The 24,439-nt window shown below is 47.2% G+C and overlaps 1 protein-coding gene across 3 annotated transcripts in view; it reads right to left on the bottom strand.

Annotated features, from left to right (window-relative positions):
• Positions 1-24,439, bottom strand: part of Tbxas1 (thromboxane A synthase 1) — a 220,928-nt gene that overhangs the window by 156,920 nt on the left and 39,569 nt on the right. For 2 of the 3 annotated variants that reach the window (XM_027391510.2, XM_027391508.2), the window contains exon 1: positions 22,870-23,155. The exons of the other annotated variant lie outside the window; for it this stretch is intronic. In XM_027391510.2, coding sequence (XP_027247311.1) covers positions 22,870-22,958 — 89 coding nt within the window. In that variant the 5' untranslated portion in view covers positions 22,959-23,155. Of the gene's footprint in view, positions 1-22,869; positions 23,156-24,439 lie in introns of those variants that run through there. 3 annotated transcript variants of the gene reach the window in all.

The raw sequence follows: 24,439 nt of genomic DNA on the forward strand, positions 1-24,439 counted from the left end.
TGTAAGACCACTCTGGAAATCAGTATGGCAGTTGCTCAGAAAAATGGGAATCAGTCTACCTCAAGATCCAGCCATTCCTCTCTTGGGTATATACCCAAATAGTGCATGTTCATACAACAAGGACATATGTTCAACCATGTTCATAGCAGCATTGTTTGTAATAGCCAGAACCTGGAAGCAACCTAGATGCCCCTCAACTGAAGAATGGATTGAGAAAATGTGGTACATTTATACAATGGAGTACTACTCAGCAGAAAAAAGCAATGGAATCTTGAAATTCGCAGGCAAATGGATGGAACTAGAAGAAACCATCCTGAGTGAGGTAACCCAGTCACAAAAAGACAAACATGGTATGTACTCACTCATATATGAATTTTAGACATAGAGCAAAGGATTACCAGCCTATAATCCTCTTCACCAAAGAAACTAGGGAACATGAAGGACTCTAAGGGATAAATGGTCCCCAGGAATGGAAGTGGCATGAACTCCTGAACTAATTGGGAGTGTGAGGGTAGGGGAGAGGGAGCCGCTACAATAAGAGCAAGAGAAGAGGAGTAGAGGAGAGGAAATGGAGGGGCAGAAATATTGAGTTGGGGGAAGAATAGAGGACAGAGAACAGGATGAGAGATACCATATCAGAGGGAGCCACTATAGGTTCGAGAAGAGACCTGGAACCAGGGAGATCTCCAGAGACCTACAAGGATGACACGATCTGACAATCCAGGCAATGGTGGAGAGGATAACCTAAAAGCCCTTCCCCTAAAATGAGATTGATGACTTCTCTTTATGCCATCCTAGAGCCCTCATCCAGTGGCTGATGGAAGCAGAGACAGACATCCACAGATATACACTGAGCTGAAATCGGGAATTTAGTTGAAGAGAGGGAGGAATGAAGAATGAAGGGGTCTGTACCAGGTTGGAGAAACCCAGAGGAACAGTTGGCCTGAACAAGGGAGTGCACATCGACCCCAGATGCTGTCGGGGAGGCCAGTACAAGACTGATCCAGACCCCTGAACATGGATGCCAATAAGGAGGCCTCTGCACTCCAGGGAGCCTCTGGTGTTGGATTAGTATTTTCCCCTGGTGCAAGAAGGGACTTCGAGAGCCCATCCCACATGAAGGGTTACGCTCTGGCCCTGGACACATGGGGAAGGGCCCAGGACCAGCGCAGGAAGATTTGGTGGACTTTGCAGAGCCCCCGCTGAGGGCCCTCCCCTGCCTGGGGAGTGATGGGTGGATGGAGTGGGGGTAGGCTGGGGGTGGGGGAGGAGGGATGGGGGTGAGGGGAGGGAGAGGGAGAAGGGACTTACATGTGAAACAAGCTTGTTGCCTAACTAGAACTAATAAATAAATTTTTTAAAAAAGCAAAAAACATCAAACCTATTTAAATTTATGAGTTCAAAGGGATACAGACATACAGCATCACCTTCACCAAGCATGTAAAACAGCGGACTTCTGATACCATATTTGAAGCTGCAGTAGACTTGGAGACTCATTAACTGAGCTCTTTATAATTAAAATCACTTTACATGCATGGTTGTACCTTCTTTAAAAGGTAAATATTATGGTGAATCCTGTCAGGAATTGAAACCACTTTTAAATCAGAAATTTAAGCCATTTTTAGAAATAAGCTAGTTTTCCCCATTGCCAATATAACAAATAACCACAGACATGGTGGCTTAAACAATTCAGATTTACTGCCTTGTGGTTCCAAGGCTGTAAGTCCAAAATTCTTAAACACTTTTGAAAGTCTTCAAACCTGAGGCCAGCTCCTTCTGGAGCCTCCCAGGCTGGAGGCAGTGACAGCCTGTATTTCTTTTCTCTCACTTAGAACTACAGCATCCCTTCTGTAAGTGGACTAAGAGTCAGAGACGACCAGACCCAGTGGAACTGCAGCTCAGCAGCTGTATTTCTGGACGGTCAGCATGTCCCTTGTGGTTAAGCATTTTCAAGGCTGCAGTTAGGTTCTTCCCCCTGTATCAGGAACTAGGGTGTCACAAATCTGCACTAATGAAAGGCCTGCAGCCTCTGAAATGGTGGCTTCTTTATAATTCCCTTACACTGTGTTTTTCAACACACATGTACACATAAACACACACACACACACACACACACACACACACACACACACACACACACACACACTCCTACCTTGTGGGCTTTTCTGCAGGGTTATGAAGGGAAATACTCTAAAAAGAGGGTTTGGCCCACCATGACTTGGGAGCAGGAAAGGGTCTCCTTGCTTCATGAATATTCCATCCACCTCATAAATATTGATAAGCTGTCTTAAAAACCTATAGCGCAAAGGCCCCTGGACTGCTTTCCCCACCTCTACATCTCTCTGGAGTGCCTGCTAAGCGATCTTCTGTGTCCCTCACTGAAATCTTTCCTTCTAGAGACCAGAGCAGGGCTGGAGAGATGAGATAGCTTGGTTGAGAGTGCCCATTGCTCTTGCAGAGGACCCAGGTTCGGTTTCCAGCACCCACATGGTGGCTCACAAACGTCTATAACACCTGTTCCAGGGGATCCAATGCCTTCTTTTTGTCTCTGTGGGCACCAGGCACACACTGGTGCACATATATACATGCAGGCAGAGCATTCATGACACAAAATTAAATAAATCTCAAAGAAAAAAAGGCAAAACCCAGAGACCCCTCCCCGTAACACAAGAAGTCTTGTGATTAGTTTAGATTTACCCCCAGAGTCCAGAATATTCTTTCTTAAGATTTTTCAACTGAGGGGGGCTGGAGAGATGGCTTAGAGGCTGAGAGTACTGGCTGCTCTTCCAGAGGTTCTGAGTACAATTCCCAGCAACCACGTGGTGACTCACAACCATGTCTAATGAGGTCTGGTGCCTTCTTCTGGTGTCCATGAAGACAGATCACTCATATACATAAAAATAAATAAATATTAAAAAGAAGATTCTCAGATGAATCATAGCTTCCAAACCCTAGTTGCCATGTACAATGGCATTCATGGGGGTAGGACATGGGCAACTTTGGTGGCCGTTACTCAGCTTCCATACCAACCCATATTTAGGTAGAGCCAGGCGTTACCTGGGATGTGCTGGAAAAGAAGTGTCTGGTATGAGGATGGCGCTGTGAACTGCCATGGGCTCCTTTAGACAGAGGCATATCGTATAGCTGCCGGGCAGGCAAGTTAGGAATAACTTTGTTATTGTTTAGAGTTGGGATTGGAAGGAGGTGTTCAAGTTAGACACCCTTTCCACCTGACTTTAGGGCTTAGCCGGAATAAATAGGATGTGCAATAGCAGATTATTGTATCTTCTTATACTTTATCTTTATGATTGTTAATTTTGGATGTTTTACACTATTAAGTTTTAATCCTCTTTTAGACTAAAAGGGGAATTGTAGGGAGACACTGTAGCCCCGCCACCTAGTAGCCAGGACAGGTGTGCCGGGACACGCCCGTGAGGGCGTGGTGAGGGGAAGTCTAAGGTGACAAGGAACGGTTCTTAAGGGACCCGAGCACACGTGGAGACCCTCTTCTCCCTTCTCCCTTCTCCCTTCTCTCTGGCCTGGCTGCCTTGCTGCCCCTGGCTGGCTTTGGCTTGCGCTTGGCTGGTCTTACCTGAATAAAAAAACCTTAGCCGTATAGACTGCGGATTGATCTCTCTTCACCAGGCAGTGGCAAGAGACCAGCAGGCTGCTCCCACCAGAGTTGGCCTCTGCCCTGAAGGCACAAACTGGCTTTGGCGCCTGTTAGACCCCCCCCCAAAAAAAAACTCAGGTATCCGGGGTCCCAGGCCATGATCTCAGTCACCCCAATCACCAGGCAGATTCCAGAGCTTGCTGCAAACTGCATGAGGCTTTATTGTAATTTAATGAGCTAACCCCATGTTAGCTCGGGTCTTTCACCCACCCGCCAAGGCGGATGGCTACAAAAGACACCTCGAATTGGCTTCCGAGAGATCTTGTAGGGCAGTGTAAGGTGAGTGTCTAGGGGTATGCACAGGCTCAGGATTGGTGCGCCTCCAGGCTTGGAGGGCTTGCCCTGTGTTGATTAGCCAACTGGTTGTTATGGCCCATAGGCCCTCCCAGGGTGGTTGCTATGCTCTGCGCGTCATTGCTGTGCGCTTGTCCGTAAAGCACACCCAGAGCCGTAAAGCATAGCGCCACCAGCTAACTTCTGATTGGTTCCTTGTCAGGAGGCAGGCACCTAACCTCTAGTGACTAAGGCAAGGTCATAGCAAGTGCGCGTTACTGTCATGGCTGCCAAAATGGGGGGCTGGTTCCTTCAGCGCCCATGGTCTACACAGCCAAGTAGGTAAGCACCTTCCAGAAACCATCATGACTTAAAAAGAAGTTCCCAGCTAACGGTCACTTTTCCTTTTTAATCCTAGTCTTCAAGCCATGGAATCAATATGCCCTACAAGCTTAGTGACCTTACACTTAAAAAGCCAGTCATGTGTGTGACCAGGACTGTCACCTCCCAATTCCTTTTACATTTGTAAATGTGCCTTTCCCCACCCTCCGCCCCCAGGGGAAGCTTTAAGTTATGACCTTAAGTGAAAACCAGGACAGCTTCCATAACAAAACAAATGGGAACACTTTTTTTTTTTTTTTTTTTCAGCAACAGACTTAATCGGAAGCATGCCATGGTCCACAGCCACTGCTGAGAAGACAGGACTCTCAAAGTTGGTCTGAGCAAGGCACAGTGTAATGTATGGTTTGTTTGTGGTGTGGCCTGGCTGATAGTTTGACCCGATGGCCACAGACTGGCAAAGGAGACCTCAGTCCTTTCTCAAAGCTCATGTGGCAGCCTGGGCCGGAGGAACCTCTGTGTCCTGTCATAGTGTCGCTACCACAAATTGCTGCTTGGCACTTGACCTTGGTTGTGGTTTGTCCTCAGAGAAGAAAGAAGTACAAGAGGGGCCTATGCCGTCCTTGGCTAATGCACCCAGCACGTTAAGGGTGGAGAGACTTCCAGGCTGGTAAGTGCTCCCTTCATGGTTCTCTGTGTGTTTCCACTTACCAGCACGGTGCCAGGGGCTGGGTACCAGGCCGTCATAGAGGTCACCAGCACCACACCCTGAGCCCAGGCATCCAGAACCTAGACAAGCTTAACAGCAGATAGCAAAAGTGAATTAAGCGTTTGAGTTCCCAACCTTGCAGCAAAGTGTCCCCTGTGAGAGGGGGCCCCACCCCCCAAAAAAAACTACTTTGGAAACAACCTGGAACAAAACAAAGCAAAAACAACTCAGATCCTGTAAGAAGGCCCTCTCTCTATGATACTGTTAAACCAGATATGACCATTACATCATAGCCAAGGGACACAACATAAAGGCGCCTGAGGAGGGATGGATTGCAGGAGGCCACAGAGTGTTGTCAGAAACGCAAACACTTTAGAGGACACCTTGATCACTGAGTATGTTCTCCATTGGGTGCCATGAAAACCCAGCCCCCTATGAAAGAGCCAGACAATGCCCACTAGGACAGAGGGTATGAGGTGGGCGGGGGTGAGATGGGTAGCTGGGGAAGGACAGGCAAGAGAGACCTGAGCCAGCCATCTCATCTTGGGAGCCAGCTCTCTGCCATCAGGCGTCTAGCCACCAAAGGGTCTTGGGGCCCTGGCCTGACTTTCTGTGCCAGTAAGAATGAAAGGGAGAGTCCAACAGTAGAGTCATGGTGTGAGTACACACAGGCTTTGTGTCTAGTGTAAAGGAGAACAAAGTAACCAAATGATGTCAGAGTGCCAGGTAAGTGGCTTTACTTACTGGGGATGGGTGGTGTGGACTTTTTTTTTTTTTAAAGATTTATTTATTCATTATGTATACAGTGTTCTGCCTGCATGGATCCCTGCAGGCCAGAAGAGGGCACCAGATCTCATTACAGATGGTTGGGAGCCACCATGTGGTTGATGGGAATTGAACTCAGGACCTCTGGAAGAACAGGAAGTTCTCTCAAGCCCGTGGTGTAGATTTTTAAAGTATTGTGTGTTTATCTAACTTTATCTAGACTAAGCTGCTCTATTGACCAGAAAAACCAATGATGATAGGTGTTCCGTAAATAAATAGGCAGAGGGTAGACCAGTGATAGACTGGTAATACCAGTGATAGATAGGTATCGATTGGGCCCAACACAACACAAAATTGTTACTTAAAACATTATGATTTGCCAGGAGGTGGTGGCACATGCCTTTAATCCCAGCACTCGGGAGGCAGAGGCAGGCGGATCTCTGTGAGTTCGAGACCAGCCTGGTCTACAAGAGCTAGTTCCAGGACAGTCTCCAAAGTCACAGAGAAACCCTGTCTTGAAAAAAATCAAAAAAAAAAAAAAAAAACCACAAAAAAATTATGATTTTTTAAAACTCAATCCTGAGGTACTCAGGTGTGAACCTTGTAGATGACATCATCAATTTGCAATGTCGAAAGGTTGGACATCACTTGTGGAATGAGAAACGGCACAGGTTGTCCTCTGACCACCAGGTGCACACACTTATGTGCACCTACAAAAGCCATCCCTTATGTGAGCATAAGCACACACAGCACAGCAAGTCACTTTGTTGTATGAATAAATTACGATTATAATCACATTTTTTTTATTTTTACAAGTACATGTATGTTCTTTCATGAGTCCATGTGCACCACATACACGCAGAAGTAGAAGTCTGCATGGGATCCCCTGCAACAGGAATTATAGATAGTTAATGAGCCATCTCATGGGTGCTGAGAACTGAACCCAGGTCCTCTGAGAGCAGTATAAGCTCTTAAACACTGACCTGTCTCTCCAGCCTCTATAATAGCATTTTAAAAACCAGATTAGACATACCCAATAGATATAGAAATAGAGTAGAAAGCATTTTCCCAAAACTTCTCTTCTATGATTGAGAAGGTTGTGTTGAGGCTTATTTAAAATGTATAAATACAAGCACCTTAAATATTTTGAAATTTAAAAGGGTTTTTGTATTTTTTTTAAAGTGTGTGTGGAGGCAGGTACCTGTAGAGGTCAGGGGTGTTGAATCTTCTGGAGTTGGAGTTATAGATGGCTGTGAAATACCCGCCATGGGTGCTGGGAAATGAACTTGGCTCCTCTAGAAGTGTTCTGCATGTTAACTGCTGAGCCATCTCTCCAGCCCTGCATCTAGCTTTTCTTTTTTTTTTTTAATTGATTTTTTTATGTGCATTGGTGTATGTCTTGTATGTCTGTGTGAGGGTGTCAGTTCCCCTGGAACTGGAGTTACAGACAGTGAGCTGCCATGTAGGTGCTGGGAATTGAACCCCGGTATAGGGTAAAAGGACCAGCCAAAGAAGCCCACTTTGGCCCTGACACCAGAGCCAACTCTACCCCTCCAGAGCTGTCCTATTGTGCTCTAGGTAGCCTGGCTTCCCAGTAAGTCAGGACACCTTTGCAGCTCCAGAGCTGTAACACTCACACTCGTTCCATTTTGGTGCCGGTATCCGGCACTCACAGTCTCTTACACCAGGTCCTCTGGAAGAGGAACCAGTGCTCTTAACTGCCGAGCCATCTCTCCAGGCCCTGCATTTAGCTTTTTAAAAGCTATCTCAGCAGACAGAGGTCCAAACATGGCACCCCACCATAGCCCATGTGCAGCCCTGGCTGCATGTGGCTGATTCCAGGAGCTGAAGAACTCTTGAGCAAGACTAATCTCTAAGAACTCTGACTTCCATCACACACACACACACACACACACACACACACACACACACCCTGGTGCTGAGGTCTGCAACCCCACATAGAAAATTCCAAGGGGACAGAGCTTTGGACAAGCAAAGTGTTCTGGGGACAGAAGGCAGGATGCATGGCTTTGCAGACCTGAAGAGTAATGCAGTCACCTCAGATAAGAGGTGGCATCTCCACAGAGCCACTGAAAGGGCCTACTCCTCCAAAAAGGTCAGGGCTGAGGCCATGACCTCAGAGGCCATTTCTCACTCTGCCAATTAGCAGGCTAGCCCCACAGATAACCAAGGTCTGCAGGTAGTGGCTTGTTTAGGTAATTGATGGTGGTATCCTCACTGGGGAATCTTAGCGCATCAAAAGCTGTTGAGAAGCCAAAATTCACAGAGAGTCTGTATTAATCACTTTGTCAAGCTCAACAAAGGCCCTCTCGCTTTCCTAACAACCCGAGATGAGGTAGCAGCCCTCAGTTAAACAAGGACTCGATGGGGCTCTTAATGTATCAAAGGGCTCGGGTACACATTCTCACATGCTTTAGTTTCATGGGAACAGTGGGCGGTTCAGGTAGAGCCGGTATTTTCCAGGCTGCTCAAGTGAAAGGGAAATGAGTCCCCACTGAAGCTCACAGAAAAGGATCTAGAAGCCGTAGTGGACCACAAGGTCAGAGTGGCCTTGTCTGGGTTTGAGGAACTTAGTGACAGTGTGTGGTTCCTAATGTACCCTGTAGCCTTAGCACTTCCTCCTGCCCTGAGCGGGACTTCCCGAAGCTCCAGTAAAGTGAACTTCCTTCCCCCATACTGCTCAACCAGTTCCTGCCAGCCTTCCCAGACAGCACCCCAGAAACCAGCCTCCAGATAGTGCTTCCAACTAATTAATTATCCGATTGCAGGCTGTCTCTCCCAAGGTCCTGCTCACATTCAGACAAACCTCCCTCAGCCACCTGAAAGCCTTCATGACACTTTACATTGTCTCTCCTTCCACCTTCTGGGGCCACAGGCAGCTCAGGGGTCCTTTGACATCTGGTTACACCTCAAATACCAACTCGGGTTCTTTGAGGCCAAAGCAGACCTATAGAATACCAACAAATGCCGGGGAAATGGATTCACTGCACAGCCACCTTTCAAAGATCAGGGACACCTGAAGCCACTTGGAAGCCAGTACCAGGGTGGGTTGGGGCTCTGGCAGCCAGAGAGGTATTAAATGCATGCATGTCACACTGGAGAGACAGCACTGGGCCTCTCCTATGAATGGGGGAGCCGTGGATCCCCTGGGTTGGGGGGGCATGATGACTGTCTTCCAGCCTCACCCCTTTTAGACTGGGGTAACCTTGCACATTGTTAGTTATGCTGGCCTGTTTCCTGTTCTGGGCTCGGATCCAAGCTCTTCCCTTAAAGGCCAGGACTAAGGTGAGTCAACAGAGACGCCTAGATGGCTTTTGTGGGAGATCCTCATCTTGGGAATGTGGCCACACCAGCTCTGTGGGCCACACTGCAGTTGCCTGCTTCACTGTAGAGCCCAGGAGCCGCCTTCTCCTCCACTTGCAGTCTTTGGAAGTTGCCAGTTGTCAGCCTTCTCTGTCTTGTACACCTGCCACTCAGACTCCTCTGCCTCCATCCTGTCAGCTGCCTCCACTTGGTGACACACTCTCTCTGGATGTCTGCTTTGTGAGGACAATAGTCCTGGGTTTGGGGCCATGCTAATACTCCCATCTTGGGTTTTCTGTTGCTGTGAAGAGACACCATGACCATGGCAACTTTTACAAAGGAAAACATTTAACTGGGGAGGGCTTACAGTTCAGAAGTTTAGTGCCTTACCATCATGGCAGGACATGGTGGCATGCAGGCAGACGTGGTGCTGGAGAGGGAGCTGAGAGTCCTACATCCAGATCTGCAGGCAGTGGGAGGGGCAATGAACCACTAGGTCTAGCCTGAGCTCCTGAGACCTCAAAGCCTGCCCCTGGAGACACTTCCTCCAACAAGGCCACACCTCCTAATAGTGCCACACCCTATGAGCTCATGGGGCCATTTTCTTTCAAACCACTACATCATCCTCACTTGGTTATTTTTGTGGAGACCCATATCCTAATATTGTGAGGTTCCAGAGTTCTAGGGGGACACTATTCAACCTACTCCAAGGATCATCAAAACTGGTAGTAATTCACATGTATACAGAACATGGTATATGTGGTTGGTATATGTGGGTATGTTATTTGTGTGGTATGTGTACAATATGTGTGTTCATATGTGGTAAATTCTGACATGGGAAAACTTGAATATATCCGGGAAGTGGACTGAGTTAGGAGCTTGTTTTGCAAGCAGTTTTTCAAGAAAGAGATTTTGAAATAACTAAGAACTGGTAGGCACTAAGCATTGCCACTAAGGGGTTAATAATAGCACATGCAGCTGTAATAAGGACGCTGTTCAAAAGCCCTGGCTTTCAAAGAGATGGGGAAGTATGGCTACCTACTCTTCATCATATGGAAAATAAAAGATTTGAGGTTCAAAGCTGGCTGTGACGCTCTGGCTTTGGTAAAATTACTGGTGGCACTGCTGTACTGCTTCCTTCCCGTGTGTGTGTGTGTGTGTGTGTGTGTGTGTGTGTGTGTGTGTACATGTGAATGTGCACACACATTTTACACTTGGGTACACTGAGGCACAGTATCTTACCCAGCTTTGTTTAAGGTCTTAAGGTCAGTCAGGATTTGAACCCAGATCATCACAAAGCCCAAGCTCTGAGCCATTACAGAAAGAGGGAGAGGCAGCAAGAGTGAGTTGTCAGTGGCCTGGCAAGCTGCTTATGCATTGAGGGTTTTCCTGAGTGGGCTCAGCTGTCCACTTCGTGATGCCTTTCTCTAAGGCGTAAGACAGAGATCAATGTCAACCCACACCTTAGTACAGCACAGCTCGAGATGGTAAAATCTCTTAAGATCCAGATGAAATCCTGTCATATAACAAATGAGGGTGGTGGCTGGTCCCGGTGGTACTCAGCCAGAACTGAGTGGTACTCCCTAAGATGACAAAGTATCAAAGAACATCGAACACGCACTGGCTGTTCATTTATGCCCCACAGGTCCTATAGGTTGTGTTTTTCGTCCAGTGCAGTCCACCGGGTCACTGAGTACCTCTTGCCCAATAGGAGTGTATCAAGTTCTTGGACCGAATAATGGCGCGTTCCAAATAAAGCGAGAACTACCTGCCCCCACATCTTCAAATGGGGAAGCTGCTGGGTGATCAGAGAGAGAGAAGGTAACAGGTGTGAGGAGATAACAACCGGGAATGCAAGTGATGATGCTGTCACCCGAGTGAAGAAGAGAACTTGCCACAAAAGAACAGGAAACAGGCAGTACCCAGAGGTACACAGAGGCACTGAGAGAGAGCAAAAGTGCGGACAGTTGAGACGTGGCAGGAGATGCATTGACAGGGACAGGTCCCCAAGAGCCCTCATGAGCAGAGCCAAGAATTGTTGATTTGAGAGAAGGAAGCCCTGGGGAAAGTTTATTTTTTCACACAGGGGTGCAGTTAGCTGCTTGTGGGGTCTCCTGGCTGCAGGTGCAGGGTGAATTTGAGGAACTGGAGACAGGGCAAGCAGGGGAGACTTCCCAGACTCAGAGTCTCTGAAAGTCCTCAGCCATAGGAGAGCCCATAGAAAAGGGACAGCTCCAGGGCCACCTAGGAATCTAGACTGGCTGGATTAATCACTGGCTGTAGGGGTGAGAGACAGGAACAAAAAAAAAAAAAAAAAAAAAAAAAAGACAGAGTCCCAGAGAGCTGAGCATCGAGGTGGCAAGTGTGTGCAGAGAAGTGAGGCTGCTGACCTTCCCTTACCCACAGGAAATGAGAAAGGAAATGTGACCTACCCAACACCACTCTGCAGGAAATTGTTGGTTCCTAAATGAAAGGTCTGGCTGATTCCCAGAGCACAACACTTTTCCTGAGAGCTTTCCACCCTCGACCTCCACAGTCCCTTCTCTCAGGGGATGTGGTTACTAAAGTCCCGTTGTCTGTGTGCTCAGAGACGGTTAAGGGGTGTAACTGATTACAGTCCCTCCTTGATGCTTTGCAGCCAGTGGCCCGTTGCCTATTGATTTGAAAAGGTGGGAGAGTGGAGTGTGAAGTATTTCCCACAACTCAGGGAGCCTAATGTGAATTGTGCATTTATTGACAATAGGAGGGTACAGGTTAGCTAAAATGTCAAGCCTTTTGCTCTGGAGTGGAATGATAACTTGGCCCACTGATGCTGGCCATCCCATTGATCAGTTCTGCTTCTTGGCAGGGCTTCCAATTGGCTTGTAGCTGAATAATTACAATGGGAGAAATCAATCGATCTCTACATAAATACACATTGTGGTGGGGACAATAGAGCACCGGACCTGTGGGGACAATCATATCAACAGTGGATGCTGGGGAAGACTTGAGATGCCGTTGCTCCACACTACCAGGGCTGGTGATCAATAGGACAATATAGAGCAATGCCTGCTCCTTGCTCCCTCTCTACAGGTGGCCATATGCCTCTTCTCCCCTCCCAGGGGGTTGGGGTGCTCTACCACTCACCATCTCCACTACCACGTCGCATCCCATCCCATCCCATCCCATCCCGTATTTCCTAGTCTTGTTCTCCATTTATTTACTCTTTCAAATAGAAGTCACAAGCAAGGCATTTGCTGAAAATACAGTGGCACTAGTGGGCACATGGAGGGAACCCATCTACCCTCTCTTGCACGTGCAAGTGCACATTCGGCCACATCTGTAACAGTATCCCGAGAGCCAGGCAGTGGTGGCACAGGCCTTTAATTCCAGCACTCGAGAGGTAGAGGCACGTGGATCTCTGTGAGTTCAAGATCAGCCTGGTCTACAAGAGCTAGATTAGTTCCAGGACAGCCTCCAAAGCCACAGAGAAACCCTGTCTCAAACAAACAAACAAACAAACAAACAAAAAACAGTATTCCGTGGAGCAATGGTGCTGTAGCAGTTAGTTGGGCATTGTAATGGTGATTGGCATTTGTTGAGCAGCTATGAGGCACTGTGGCTTTAACTCAGGGACTTCCCTTGGGGCATATGGTCAGGAGACAGGATAGGCACATGAGACAATGTTGTAGCATTTAGAGAGAACAGGGCAGAAAGACAAGGCTCACTACAGACTGGCCAGGTCGAAGGGTCCTTCCTGAAAGAAGAACACTAAGGCAGGCTTCTGAAGGGTGGATAGGATGTAATGAAGCAGCCAGGGGAGGCATTCTGGCAGCAGGGCTTGTGGAAGAGGAAGGTGCAGTGTGGCAGGCAGAAGAGAACCACAGGGAGAGATTTTAGGGTACTCTCTGGTCAGAATGTGGAGACCACTGCTGGTGTGGTGTGGTGCCCTGCTGGCTCTCTCTGGTTCTTTCCCCAAGATGTCTGTGCTGTCCTCAGGAAGTAGGGTTTTGGTGGAGGAGAAACCACTATTTCCAGGACCTTGGCTTAGCATTTTGGGTCATCCTTGACACCATTTCCCCAAATACTTTGAGAAAATAGGGGCTTGGGGCAGCTTCCTTCTGGGACTTCATTCTGGAACTGGTTCTCCATGGAGATGAAACTTTAGAAGCTTGTCTTGGTGTGAGGATGTCTAGAAGGGCTGGGATAGCTCATGAGTGTGGCCTGGAGCTGGACTTTGCTAGTCTGGTGACAAACGAAACATGCCGAGGGTTCCAGACGACCCACAGTCCTCCTCATTCCTCCGACCAGGAGGAATGTACATGTGATGTACAACATCACACATTTCTGATGAACCATGAGCCATGAGGCCCCCGATAACTGAACCACAAGCCAATGATCTCAGCTCCCCAAAGACACTTCCCCTGCAAGTCATCCCTGCCAAGAGGAACAAGTCCCTGAAGAGCTACCAGGGTCCCCAAAGATGAGTGCTTGCCTTAGATGTCAAAGGATAGCCTATGTGTTTGTTCTTGGGGTACCTGGGGACGGGGGGGGGGGGACACTTGGCAGCTCTGTTTCTGGGAATGCCACTTCCACTCCCGAGCAAACATCAAACAGGTCCCTGAGTAGCTCAGTAAGGCGCAGACAAAAAAACCTGACACTCCACTTTGTTGATGTAAGAAGTGAGATTCTTGTTTCATTTCTGCCTAGTGTGCTATTGATGTGAAATGGCCCCCACTGCTAGTGTGTTTGAATACTTGGTTCCCAGTGGTGGCACCGTTCTGGACACTTGTGGACTCTTTGTGACTATGGCCTAGCTAACAGAAGTAGATTGCTTGGGGTGAGCATTGGTGCTGATAGCTGTTTGAGGTTCTGGCCTGAGTTTCAGCTTACTGACCCACCAAGACATGAAGTAACCATGCCGTAAACTCCTATCACCATGGGTTGAGGTGTCCCTATGGCCACCAGGATGGATGAGTCATGCACCAAATTAAACCCTGCTCCTTTAAATGCTGCTGTAGTCTTACAACATAAAAGCAACTGATACCCTCTGCTCTAAGAGTAGATGCTGCAGAAGCCCAAATTCCTTCCTAGAAAAGGGAAGGAAGGATGGGAGATTGTCAGGAAAGAGCATCCCACACAGCATGAAGACCTGGATCCCCAGCACCCATGTAAAAGGCCAAACATGTCAGCATGAACCTCTAACCCCAGCACTGGGGGAAGCAGAAATGGGGGGATCCCTGGTGCTTCCTGGCTAGCCACCCTACCTGATCAGTGAGCTTCAGGTTCTTGAGTGTCTGTGTCTCAGAAGAAAAAAGGTGGAACAGCCGGAGAGATGGCTCTGCAGTTAAGAGCATGGGCTGTTCTTGCAGAGGACCCCGGTTTTGTTCCCAGTACCCACATCTGGGGTACTGGGAACCCACATCAGGTTCCAGGGAATCCAATGTCCTCTTCTGGCCTCCAAGGGTATCTGCCATTCCCACCCAGATACATGTGCATACACATAATTTTCTTCTTAATGAAAGTAGAGAAGTAATTGAGGAAAACACCTGATTTTGACCTTTGACTTCTATACCCACATGTGTGTACACACACATGCTAATGTGCACATACAGGCACAAACAGACACACACACACACACACAGAGAAGAGATGACCATAAGGAATGAGAACATTGCCATAATTTTCTTAAAAACTATAAATAAATAAATAAATAAATAAATAACCCACCACCACCACAACAACAAATCATCTGCCCAATGAATTTGGCCCCCCTGCAGAATTCAAAGTCTTGCACAACTGGTTCACTTGCCTCCATGAGCAAATAGTGCCCGGAAGCTTTATTGTTTATAATCACCTTTTATTCAGATTGCAAATACTATTAGCCAGTTTAATCACCTATTTGCCAAATTGGGAGCTATTTTTAAGAACCAATTCACTCTGAACAAAGATGCTTGCCCGAGGGCTTCCCGGAGCCCACATCTAGACAGCTTGTGGCTTCCCTGCACCTGAGTCCTGAGGACAGTTTCTGGTCATGGTGGAGCTGCAGTGAGGACTCAGCCTATCAGGAAAGTGCCTTTGAAGGCCGTAAAATGCATCTGGCTGTATAAGGTGTGTATGCTAAAATAATCAGTCACGTTGCTTTACAGTCACACCTCGTACTTTTGTTCTGGGAAATCAATAAAGTGAGAAGAAGGACAGAGACGTTGTGCATGACTATTGAAAAGAGAGAAAAAAAAACATAATATTCCGTAGAAATAGTCCTGGAGGAAGTGCGGACCTAGTTTTCATAAGCAGGCATGGTTTTTATCTCCACACTCATCAGTGCCTTATTAAACTGAAGTACCCATTGTATCCCAGGCAAAAATGAAAAAAAAAAAATCAAAAGGGAGGAGCAGCGTGCATCCTTGTCTAGGAGCTCCGAGGCACTGGAAATTACCCATGGCCTTTGAAATGTATTTCTAAACTGTCCATTATTCACACTCTTAATGTGTTGTTCCACTGAATGCTACCAGCTCTAATGGGCCTTTGCCAGGGATCCTTCCCCACCTGAAATAGTCCCCTCTTCTGAACTGCCTGCTCTGTTCTTCCCTGCATTTCAAGCCCCAGCTAAAGGTCCATCTGCTGGCGAAGTCCAATCCAACTGGCAGGTGACTCAAAACAGGGCTGGATAGGTAGCTCAGCTGGTAGAATGCTTACTTAGCATGCATGAGGTCCTAGGTTTGATCCTGAAGATTATAAAATCAGGCATAGTGGCTTGTGGCCGCAATGCATCAAAAGACGGAGGCAGGAGGACCAGAAGTTTCAGGTCATCCTTGATTACATAGTGAATTGGAGGCCAGCACGAGCTACATGAGACCCTGCCTCAAAAGAACAAAAACAGGTCAGGTACGGTCGTACTTGCTGGTAATCCCAGCACTTGGGAGGCAAAGACAGCGGGATGTGTATGAGGCCAGCTTGTTCTAAGAGCAAGTTCCAGGCCAGCCAGGGTCATGTAGTGAGAGACCCTGACTCAGAAAACAAATAAAACAAAAACATCAGCAATAAAAACAAAGGCTTAGTGTCTGTAGAGATACATCAGTTGTTAAGATCACTGGCTGCTCTTCCAAAGTACTTCCGTTTAAACTCCAGCAGCCAAATGGCCCCTGCCAACCTTCTGTAACTCAAGTCCCAGGGGATTTGACTCCCTCTTTGGCTGCCTTAGGTATGGCATGCAGGTGGTACACAAACATATATGCACAAAACATGCATAAACAAAAAAGGAAAAAATTAAAAACAAAAGCAAAGGCTAAAGAACTAGGACTTAGGAGAAATGAGAGCCATTCACAAAGCTCCAGTGAAAGCCCCCACACTGCTACTGGGGTGTATTTTGTCTGGTCCTGGGGCTGCCACTTAGAATGAGTAGGGGGTCTGGCCAAAAGGAAGAATCACCATTTGTGGATAATTTGGGGTTTAGCTGATTTTTTCAGGAGCAGGAGCTAGGTCCACATAGACCTACAAACAATGCCCAAACCATCCAGGTCCAGAAGGTTCTATGACCATCTTTGCAGCTGCCTACACCATGCCCAAGTGCTTTGGTAGCACCCCTGATGGATGGCAAGGGCATTCACACACTCCCAGAGCAGTGTTCCTGCCGCCTGACTGAACTAATGTGCTGCTTGCTGTTCCTCTGATGTTGAACTTTGAGCCAGAACTCATTGTGGACCCTAATTTTGGCACTAGACTCCATAGCTTTCTTTTCCTGTAGGGAACAATACATCAACCCTTGGAGCCTGCGGGTCTGAAAAGGGTAACTTTAATCTTTCAGCTTCTCTGTAGCAGTCTTCACTCTCTGCCAGCCCACAGATGCATCTAGCTGTCTTTCCCAAGCTTGACTTTTTCTCCCACCATGGCTGTGCACAGCGTCACTGTATCACACAGATGTGGGAACACTGGAGTCAATGAAGTTGAACAGGGTTCTTCCCTGCAGAATTTTCCAAGGCCTTTGATCTCCAAGAAAAGCGGGCCTACCTTAGATCTAACATTCCAAATACTGTTAGGAACAAAAAACTGGGAATGGCGACTAAACTGATCTTCTGTCTGAATACTGACATTGTGAGCCTGGCCGCTTTTTCCTTGTACCATTGATTGTATCAGAAAAGACAAGTGTCCCTTGGTATCCACGTGGCCTAATTTTCAAGACCCCCAACAGACATCAAAACAAAGACTCTTTAGTCTCCACAGAAAATGATTCAGGGTTTGTGTACATACACTCTCCTTTAAACAACCTCTAGATGACTTATAACAGCCAGTAGGATGATTGAGCAGGCTGTGCTTTATAGCTTAGGGAATGGTGGCAGAAAAAATCTGCACAGGGTCAATACAGGTGCGAGCATCATAGCTCCACCACATGCAAATGACACACCAGGCAAGCAAGGCTCAACCCAGGGACGGGCAGGAGGCTACCCAGGAAGAGCCACAGCATTGCTCCGTGCCAGCAAATCCACTGTATCATCTGCTCGTGGCAAAGCCAAACTTGTTTTTTGGCATTTCTACCATGTTTGTCTCATTTGTTTTGTAGTTTAATCCGAGGTTGGTTGAATTCATGAATACAGACTGGGCACATATGGAGGGCTGACTGAAATATTTTTCTTGCTCTCCCGTGCTCTGGGTTTCTTATCTGTCACCCACATTCTACCCTGGTGATTTATCTTAAACACGTCCTGGCACTAGATAAGGCTCTAGAGTTGGAACTCATTCTCCCATACCAAAGGCAAGCTCTCTTCTGAGAAACTTCTGAGCACAAGGGTGGGTCTGTCCATGATAATCTCAAGCCCTAATAATCCTCAAACACATTTTAATTTAACCTAGACTTAGAAGCACTTATCGGCATGCCAGCTCACTCAGATTCCTGTGTAAATGTTGAACCAACTCATACCTCTGAACCCTCAAGCCAGAACTTTAAGTACAGCCTGGCGTTAAAAGCCCTTCCTCCTTCCCCAGATAGGCCCCTGGTCCTCACCATGTTCACGTTTGAGGGCTGGTTCCGTTCTGCCATCTTCACAACGCCTTCCATTCTGATCACAAAACCCTTCGGATTTCCCCACACAAAACTGTGACACCTCAGGCTCTAAACCTCTCCAGTTGCTTCCTGTGTCCCCTATGCTTGTTGAAAGGAACAGTTTCCCATTCCTTTTTTTTTTTTTAAAGCAAAATTACTTTTTTTTTTTTTTGCTAAGTAGTCACTCCTTAAATAGGAAAACTATAGAAAGACTAAAAGAAGAAGAAGAAAAAAATCTCCCCTAACCCTACCACTGAAAGAAGACTATTATTAGTATTTGGGCTGTTTCCTTGCACTCTTTCTGACAGGATAAAGAAATCATTATCTGCCCCAGGAATCCAGCTGCCAGGCCTGAGGCCTTGCTTGAAAGTTGAAACACACTAGTACTTACAGGTGCCTTAAGCAATAGTCAACTCAACTTACTTCTTGGAGTAAGAATTTCAAGCAATTTTATTCAGAAAAATGATGTCTCCTCCCCACCCCATCTCAATGCTGGGTGTGAAACCCAGGGTTTTGTTCATACTACACAAGTGCTCGACCACAAGTGAGTTTTAATCTAATGGGGATAGGACAATGGCTCCGTGGGGAAGCATGAAGACCTGCGTTCGGATCCCTAGCTTGGAACATAAGAAACCAAGTCTGGCAGAATCAGTGGGCTTCAGGCTCAGTAAGAGACCCTGTCTCAATAAATACAGTAGGGAAAAATATAAGAAGGCACCCAATGAGCATCTCCCATCTCTCTCTCTCTCTCTCTCTCTCTCTCTCTCTCTCTCTCTCTCTCTCTCTCACACACACACACACACACACACACACACACACACACTCACAATTTGTATAGTGTGCTAATCACCACAGCATAAGCTTCATATCCTTGCTGCTAACCTAATCGATGCCCCCAACTCCATCCCCAGTCCTAGTGAAGCAGCCCTGATGCACCAATGCCCAGATCACACCACTTAACCAAGCGTCAGTCAATTTAAATGGACGTCATTGAAAAATGGTATCAATTCAGTTTGGGGAAAATGATCAAAATAATATCACACCTAGTTTATAGCAGTCTCTCTTTAAATGAAATGGAGTTATTTTGTCTTTCTTCCAAATCCATTCATATACTTAATAATCGTTTTCTTATTATTAAGTCCGTGGTCTCTGCTCTACAAGGTGAGCAGAATGGTGGAAAACAGTCAAGCTGAAATCATTAGAAAGGCAGGCACCAAGCTGCCTCGTGTTGCACCCATGAGGGCTTCAGGAAGCAAGCGAGGCTCATGGTAGAAGGTTTGGATTTCTGTGCAACCATGAACTCTAACAGAAGGCCAAGTGAGAAAGGACTGGCAGAGACTCGGGGCCGTCTGCTGGCATTTATTAGACAGCTATCTCTATGCCAGGCATTGGGAGTGAAAGAGGAAGTGGGCAGAGGTGGGCTTCTCGGTATCTTGGAGGGATGCTCCACCGAGAACACACCCCTGAGCTCCGTGTTGAAGGAAAGAACAAGGAGACGGACCATGTGCAGCATGAGACATTCGCAGTGCTGCACAGCTGAGTGTGACTGATGTACAGGCTGCCGGGAGAGAGCAGGGAAATGGAGTGGCTGAGGTAACAGAGGCCACTCAGGGAATCTGGAGCTGATGAATATGGACTTGTCAAATTGACCTCATTCAGCCAAACATCAGCAGTGCCTCTGCCATAAGCTCCGTGCTTCCAGAATTGCAATGAGAAGGCAGATCCTGCAAAAGCCCTTGAAGGACTCTCAGGCTTGAGGGGACATGATGCAACCTCAGGTCCCTGGTGCCTTTATCTGCTCAACGGTTAGGCTACCCATTTCAGTGTCCCCTGGACTGGTCAAAGGGAACTCCTAAAGGAGGTCAGGTACATCCAACCATCATCCCACAGGACACATATGGCCAAAGATATCCATGAATTCAACCCAACACAAAATCTTAAACTTATTTAAATTTTGTATTGCTTTTTTTCCTCCCAAGACAGGGTTTCACTGAGTAACAGCCTTGGCTGTCCTATAACTAGCTCTGTAGACCAGACTGGCCTTGAACTCACAGAGATCCTCCTGCCTCTACATCCTGAGTGCTGGGATTAAAGTCATGAGCCACCACCACTCACCTTAAACTTACTTAAAACATGAGGGGTGTGTGTGTGTGTGTGTGTGTGTGTGTGAGTGTGTGTGTGTGTGTGTGTGTGTGTGTGTGTGTGTGTGTGTGTGTGTGTGTGTGTGTGTGTGTGGTTGGTTTTCTTTTGTAACTCAATTGCATAGTTCTCAACTATGAGCTTTACATATAATTACATTATATGCCAATACCAAAAGGTTGGAAACCCCTAGAACACTCCATTCTCTACAAACCTTCTTGGATACAAGATGATAGTGAGAGTCTCTCTATACCTCAAATTCCTGGCCTTTGACCCCCTTCCCTAAAGACCCAGCCCCCCATACATAGAGATGCTCACAGGAAATGCTCCAGAGGATTGGAAGTCAAAGTCAAATGGAGGCTTCTCCTGGCTGCCTAGTGTCTTGCCTGGAATAGGAACATGAGTAGTCCAAGCATGTCTGTTATTGAACTGAGTACCATAGCCATGGCCTCAGCCGTGATCTCCGTGCTTCCTCCCTAGCAACTTTCACTTTTGTAGACATTGAGCTCAATCCCCACCCCACCCCCATCACAGCCATGTCGCCCATCCCTGGCTCGTTTGATCCAGATCCCCCATTCCTCCAGCCTTATCCTAGGGCCTCCCACCATGCTGGCACACATTAACAGGTCGATAAATATTTCTGTGATAATAAATGGAAGCTTCTTATTTACCACCTGTGCTCCATGCTTCTATCTTCACTCTTTGCCTTTGAACCTAGTTATTAATAGGGCCTGGGAGTAGATTACACACACACAGCTGCCTTGCCGGATGGTGTGTCCGTGAGTCTCTGCAGAAAGCTGATTGGGAACACCCAGCTATGCAGCTTATCAGGCAGGACACGAGCCCTTTCTGTGATCAGAGCAATGGTGACGTATGCAATTCACTCATTTGCTCATCAAACATTTATTGAGGCCATGCTATATGTCAGGCTTAGCGTTAAGAATACAGAAATGAGACAGACACAGAGAGGGAATGATGAAATGTGTACAAGAGAGGCATTGATACTGCAGGGCCACCCAGAAGGCTCAGGTGGGTAAGAACACAGCTGACGAAGAGAAAGGACTATCAATAAGCATTTCTTTGTCTCTTTTTTGAGACAAGATCTTGCATCTGGGTTGGTTAAGCATGACCTTGAACTTCTCATCCTTCTGCCTCTACCGCCCCAGTTTGGAGATTAAAGATTTATGTCACCATACCCAGTATTTATGTGGTGCCAGGGATCCGCCCCAGGGCTTCGTGAACGGTATGTAAACACTGTACCAACTGAGCAACAGCCCCAGTCCATAATCAGAACATTAAGAAGAAATGAGAATATGCATAAAGCCACCCACTAAAGACATTCCTTTGCAGTGTGGGGGTTCAAACCTTGGACATCGACACAGGCTACCCATGTGCTCGTCTTCCGAGCTATCTTCCCCAGCCCCAAACATGTTTTCCTCTGCTTTTAGGTTACAGAGCTGGGAGTCAATTATAGTGCCTGACATCTATTATGCACCTACTGCATGTCATATACTTGGTTTTGGATTCCACGGGGCATAAAAGCACATTGAAGCGGATTATTTGGGCTTGGGGGCAAGGGGCTACCGTTTGCTCTTGTTTTCACCTGTGGCTGCTTCCAGTGCCAGATAAGCCATGCTGAGACAGAAAAGTTCAAAAAATAATTAAACCAGCTAAAAAGCAAAAGAGCACTGGGATTGAAGCCGGGTTTCAGAGCCAATTCCAAGAAGTCATTTCATCATCAGAGAACATCAAACGTGCGTTTTACTTTCGGCTATGCAAATTCCAAAAGAATAATACCTCACATTTGCATAATGCTTGATGTTTTCAAAGTGCCTTCCCAGTTATTAATCTACAGGAGGCTTTATTACCACTAGAAACATAAATTGAAACTCTCTTCCAGCTCTATTATTTTTTTTCCACTTTCCCCTTAAAGCCCAGAGAGACCTAAATCCAGGTGTTGGGACTACATAGGCAGGACTGAGAAGCGTAACTGACAGGCTGGATAGACGCAAGAGTAGCTCATTGTGAGATCTTCCTTTTACAGTCATCACTGGGGCCAGATTAAGAACTCTGCTGTTGAATTAACAAACCCACAGGGGAGAGACTGTGTAGCTCAAGTTCAAGATTCTTTCAGGGTCCCCAGCTTCAAAGGCAGCACACCTTGCACCTCTACAACAGAAAATTCAGAAATTCGTTCTGCCACTTTGTCCCTAAGCCTGCACACACCCCTGTCACCAGTCTGTTTGCCAAAGAGCTTCCAGGCCTTTAATATGCTGTGAACCAAGAGGCTGGATCTGTTGTAAACCCAACATGAAGAAAGGATTTCCAAAAGCAAGGTGAGACAATATGACGGGGTTTGAGGAAACACTTTCAGCCATCCCTCCCTCACGCCTTTCCAGTTTTCTTCTTTTCCCATCTCTTTCAGACTTAATTATGAGCAGCGTTCCCAGTCACTGAATCAGCAGCATTTCCTGACACTTGAATCTCATGCATTTTAGCAAAAGATTAACCTGGCTGTTTGCTTTTAATTCTGAAGCTGTGTTAATACTCAACCCCCTCTAGATTAGACAAGAAGAAAAACACATGCCCGAACACCCCACCTGGCACCACAGGCTCCAGGGCACTCACCATTTCAGGAGGGCCAAGAGAGCCACAAACAGGGTCAGAGTCACCACAGTGCCGCCTGCTTCCAACCTGAGAAACCCCAAAACTTCCATTGTTCCTCTGAGCCCCCTGGGGGGTGGTGCTATGGAAAAAAGAGAGTGTTGATCTCCTGCCCTTACAGGAGTCCTGATCTGTATGTAGGTGGTAGAGACAGCAAAGGTAGCCAGCAACACCTCACATCAAGTGTGTCCCCAAAATGTGCTCGCCCTTAGAGTGTGCCTTTATAAAGAGGAAGGAAGCAGAGAGAGAAACAAAGGGTTTCAGGGCAAGGCAATGAATCAGCGACTTTATTTTCTTGATGACTGTGTTGTCAATAAACATTTATGTTAGCTTCCCCAGAAACAGCAGCAGACAGACGGGGCCCCGTGATCACTGAGAAGCAAAAAGGTTGTAACCATCAATTGCTCCTCTGATAAGCATTCCTCAGGGAAAAAAACACTCCTCTAAGATTTCTACACCTTTGTCAGTCCATACTTCAGGGATGATACACATCGGAATGCTCTGGATGTCCCCCAGAACCTGGGGAGCCAGACACCAGCTGGACAGAAAACACTGTCTGCTTTGCAGACAACTACCTCAAAGTTCATTGGTTACAAGTGGAACCTCCTGAGTCAGAGTACTGGCGCAGACCACAGATCTTGCCTTGGGTGGGTGCTCTCAGCATGAGCTGGCGGGTTTCCTGGTTGTCTAAAAGCTCATGTACATTCGTGCGTGGGTTGATTGTTCTAGCTCTGAGCTGAGCTGATGAAAGCCACTGGGTGACTTTATTTGCTTATGTCAGTATGTTTCATCTTGAGACTAGATAGAAGGCAGAGTGAGGAGGGAAACACTCATCCAGCAGAGATGGGACCAGTGTCTGCTATATTCACAAATGGTGCTGGCACCCAGTCCTGCAGAATTTTCTTTGCAGATTGATGAACAGTAAGCATGTCTACTAATAAAGGAATAATTACTAGTGGAGAACAGTGTTGTGAAGGTCCTAAAAAGGAGCTGTGAGACAGTCTGAGGGGTGACCGTCTAGGTGGTATCGTGCGGGGAAACTCAAGAGAAGAAAGCCATCAGCTGAGATATGCCTGTGGAAGAGCATCAGTAGTGCCTACAGAGGACATTGATGGAGGCCTGATGGTAGGGAATCTTCCTACTGCTAAGTACTATAGCACGGCCCATGAGCCCGGAGTACAGAAGACCCACTGGGAGGCAGTGGCGGGAAGGAGCAGGTGTCCACAGTGCCACAGTCAGGAGCCTCACTCTATTTCCCGAACCAATGGGCACAGGGCCTTCGAGCTGCGGCGGAAGGAGTCGTTGTAGAGAAAAGCAGAGAGCGGGCGATGGTGGCGGGCACATGCCTTTAGTCCCAGCACTTGGGAGGCAGAGGGAGGCGGATCTCTGTGAGTTCAAGGCCAGCCTGGTCTACACTTTGGAGACTGCTGCCTTCCTCTAGAGATGAAGCTTGGTGTAGACTGGGGAGCTAGAACCGAGCTGATGGATGGGAAAGAGACTTGGGGTGAACACTGCAGAAAACCTGGGTGAACTG

This window comes from Cricetulus griseus (assembly GCF_003668045.3).
Source record: "Cricetulus griseus strain 17A/GY chromosome 1 unlocalized genomic scaffold, alternate assembly CriGri-PICRH-1.0 chr1_0, whole genome shotgun sequence".
In the NCBI taxonomy this organism is placed as follows: domain Eukaryota; kingdom Metazoa; phylum Chordata; class Mammalia; order Rodentia; family Cricetidae; genus Cricetulus; species Cricetulus griseus.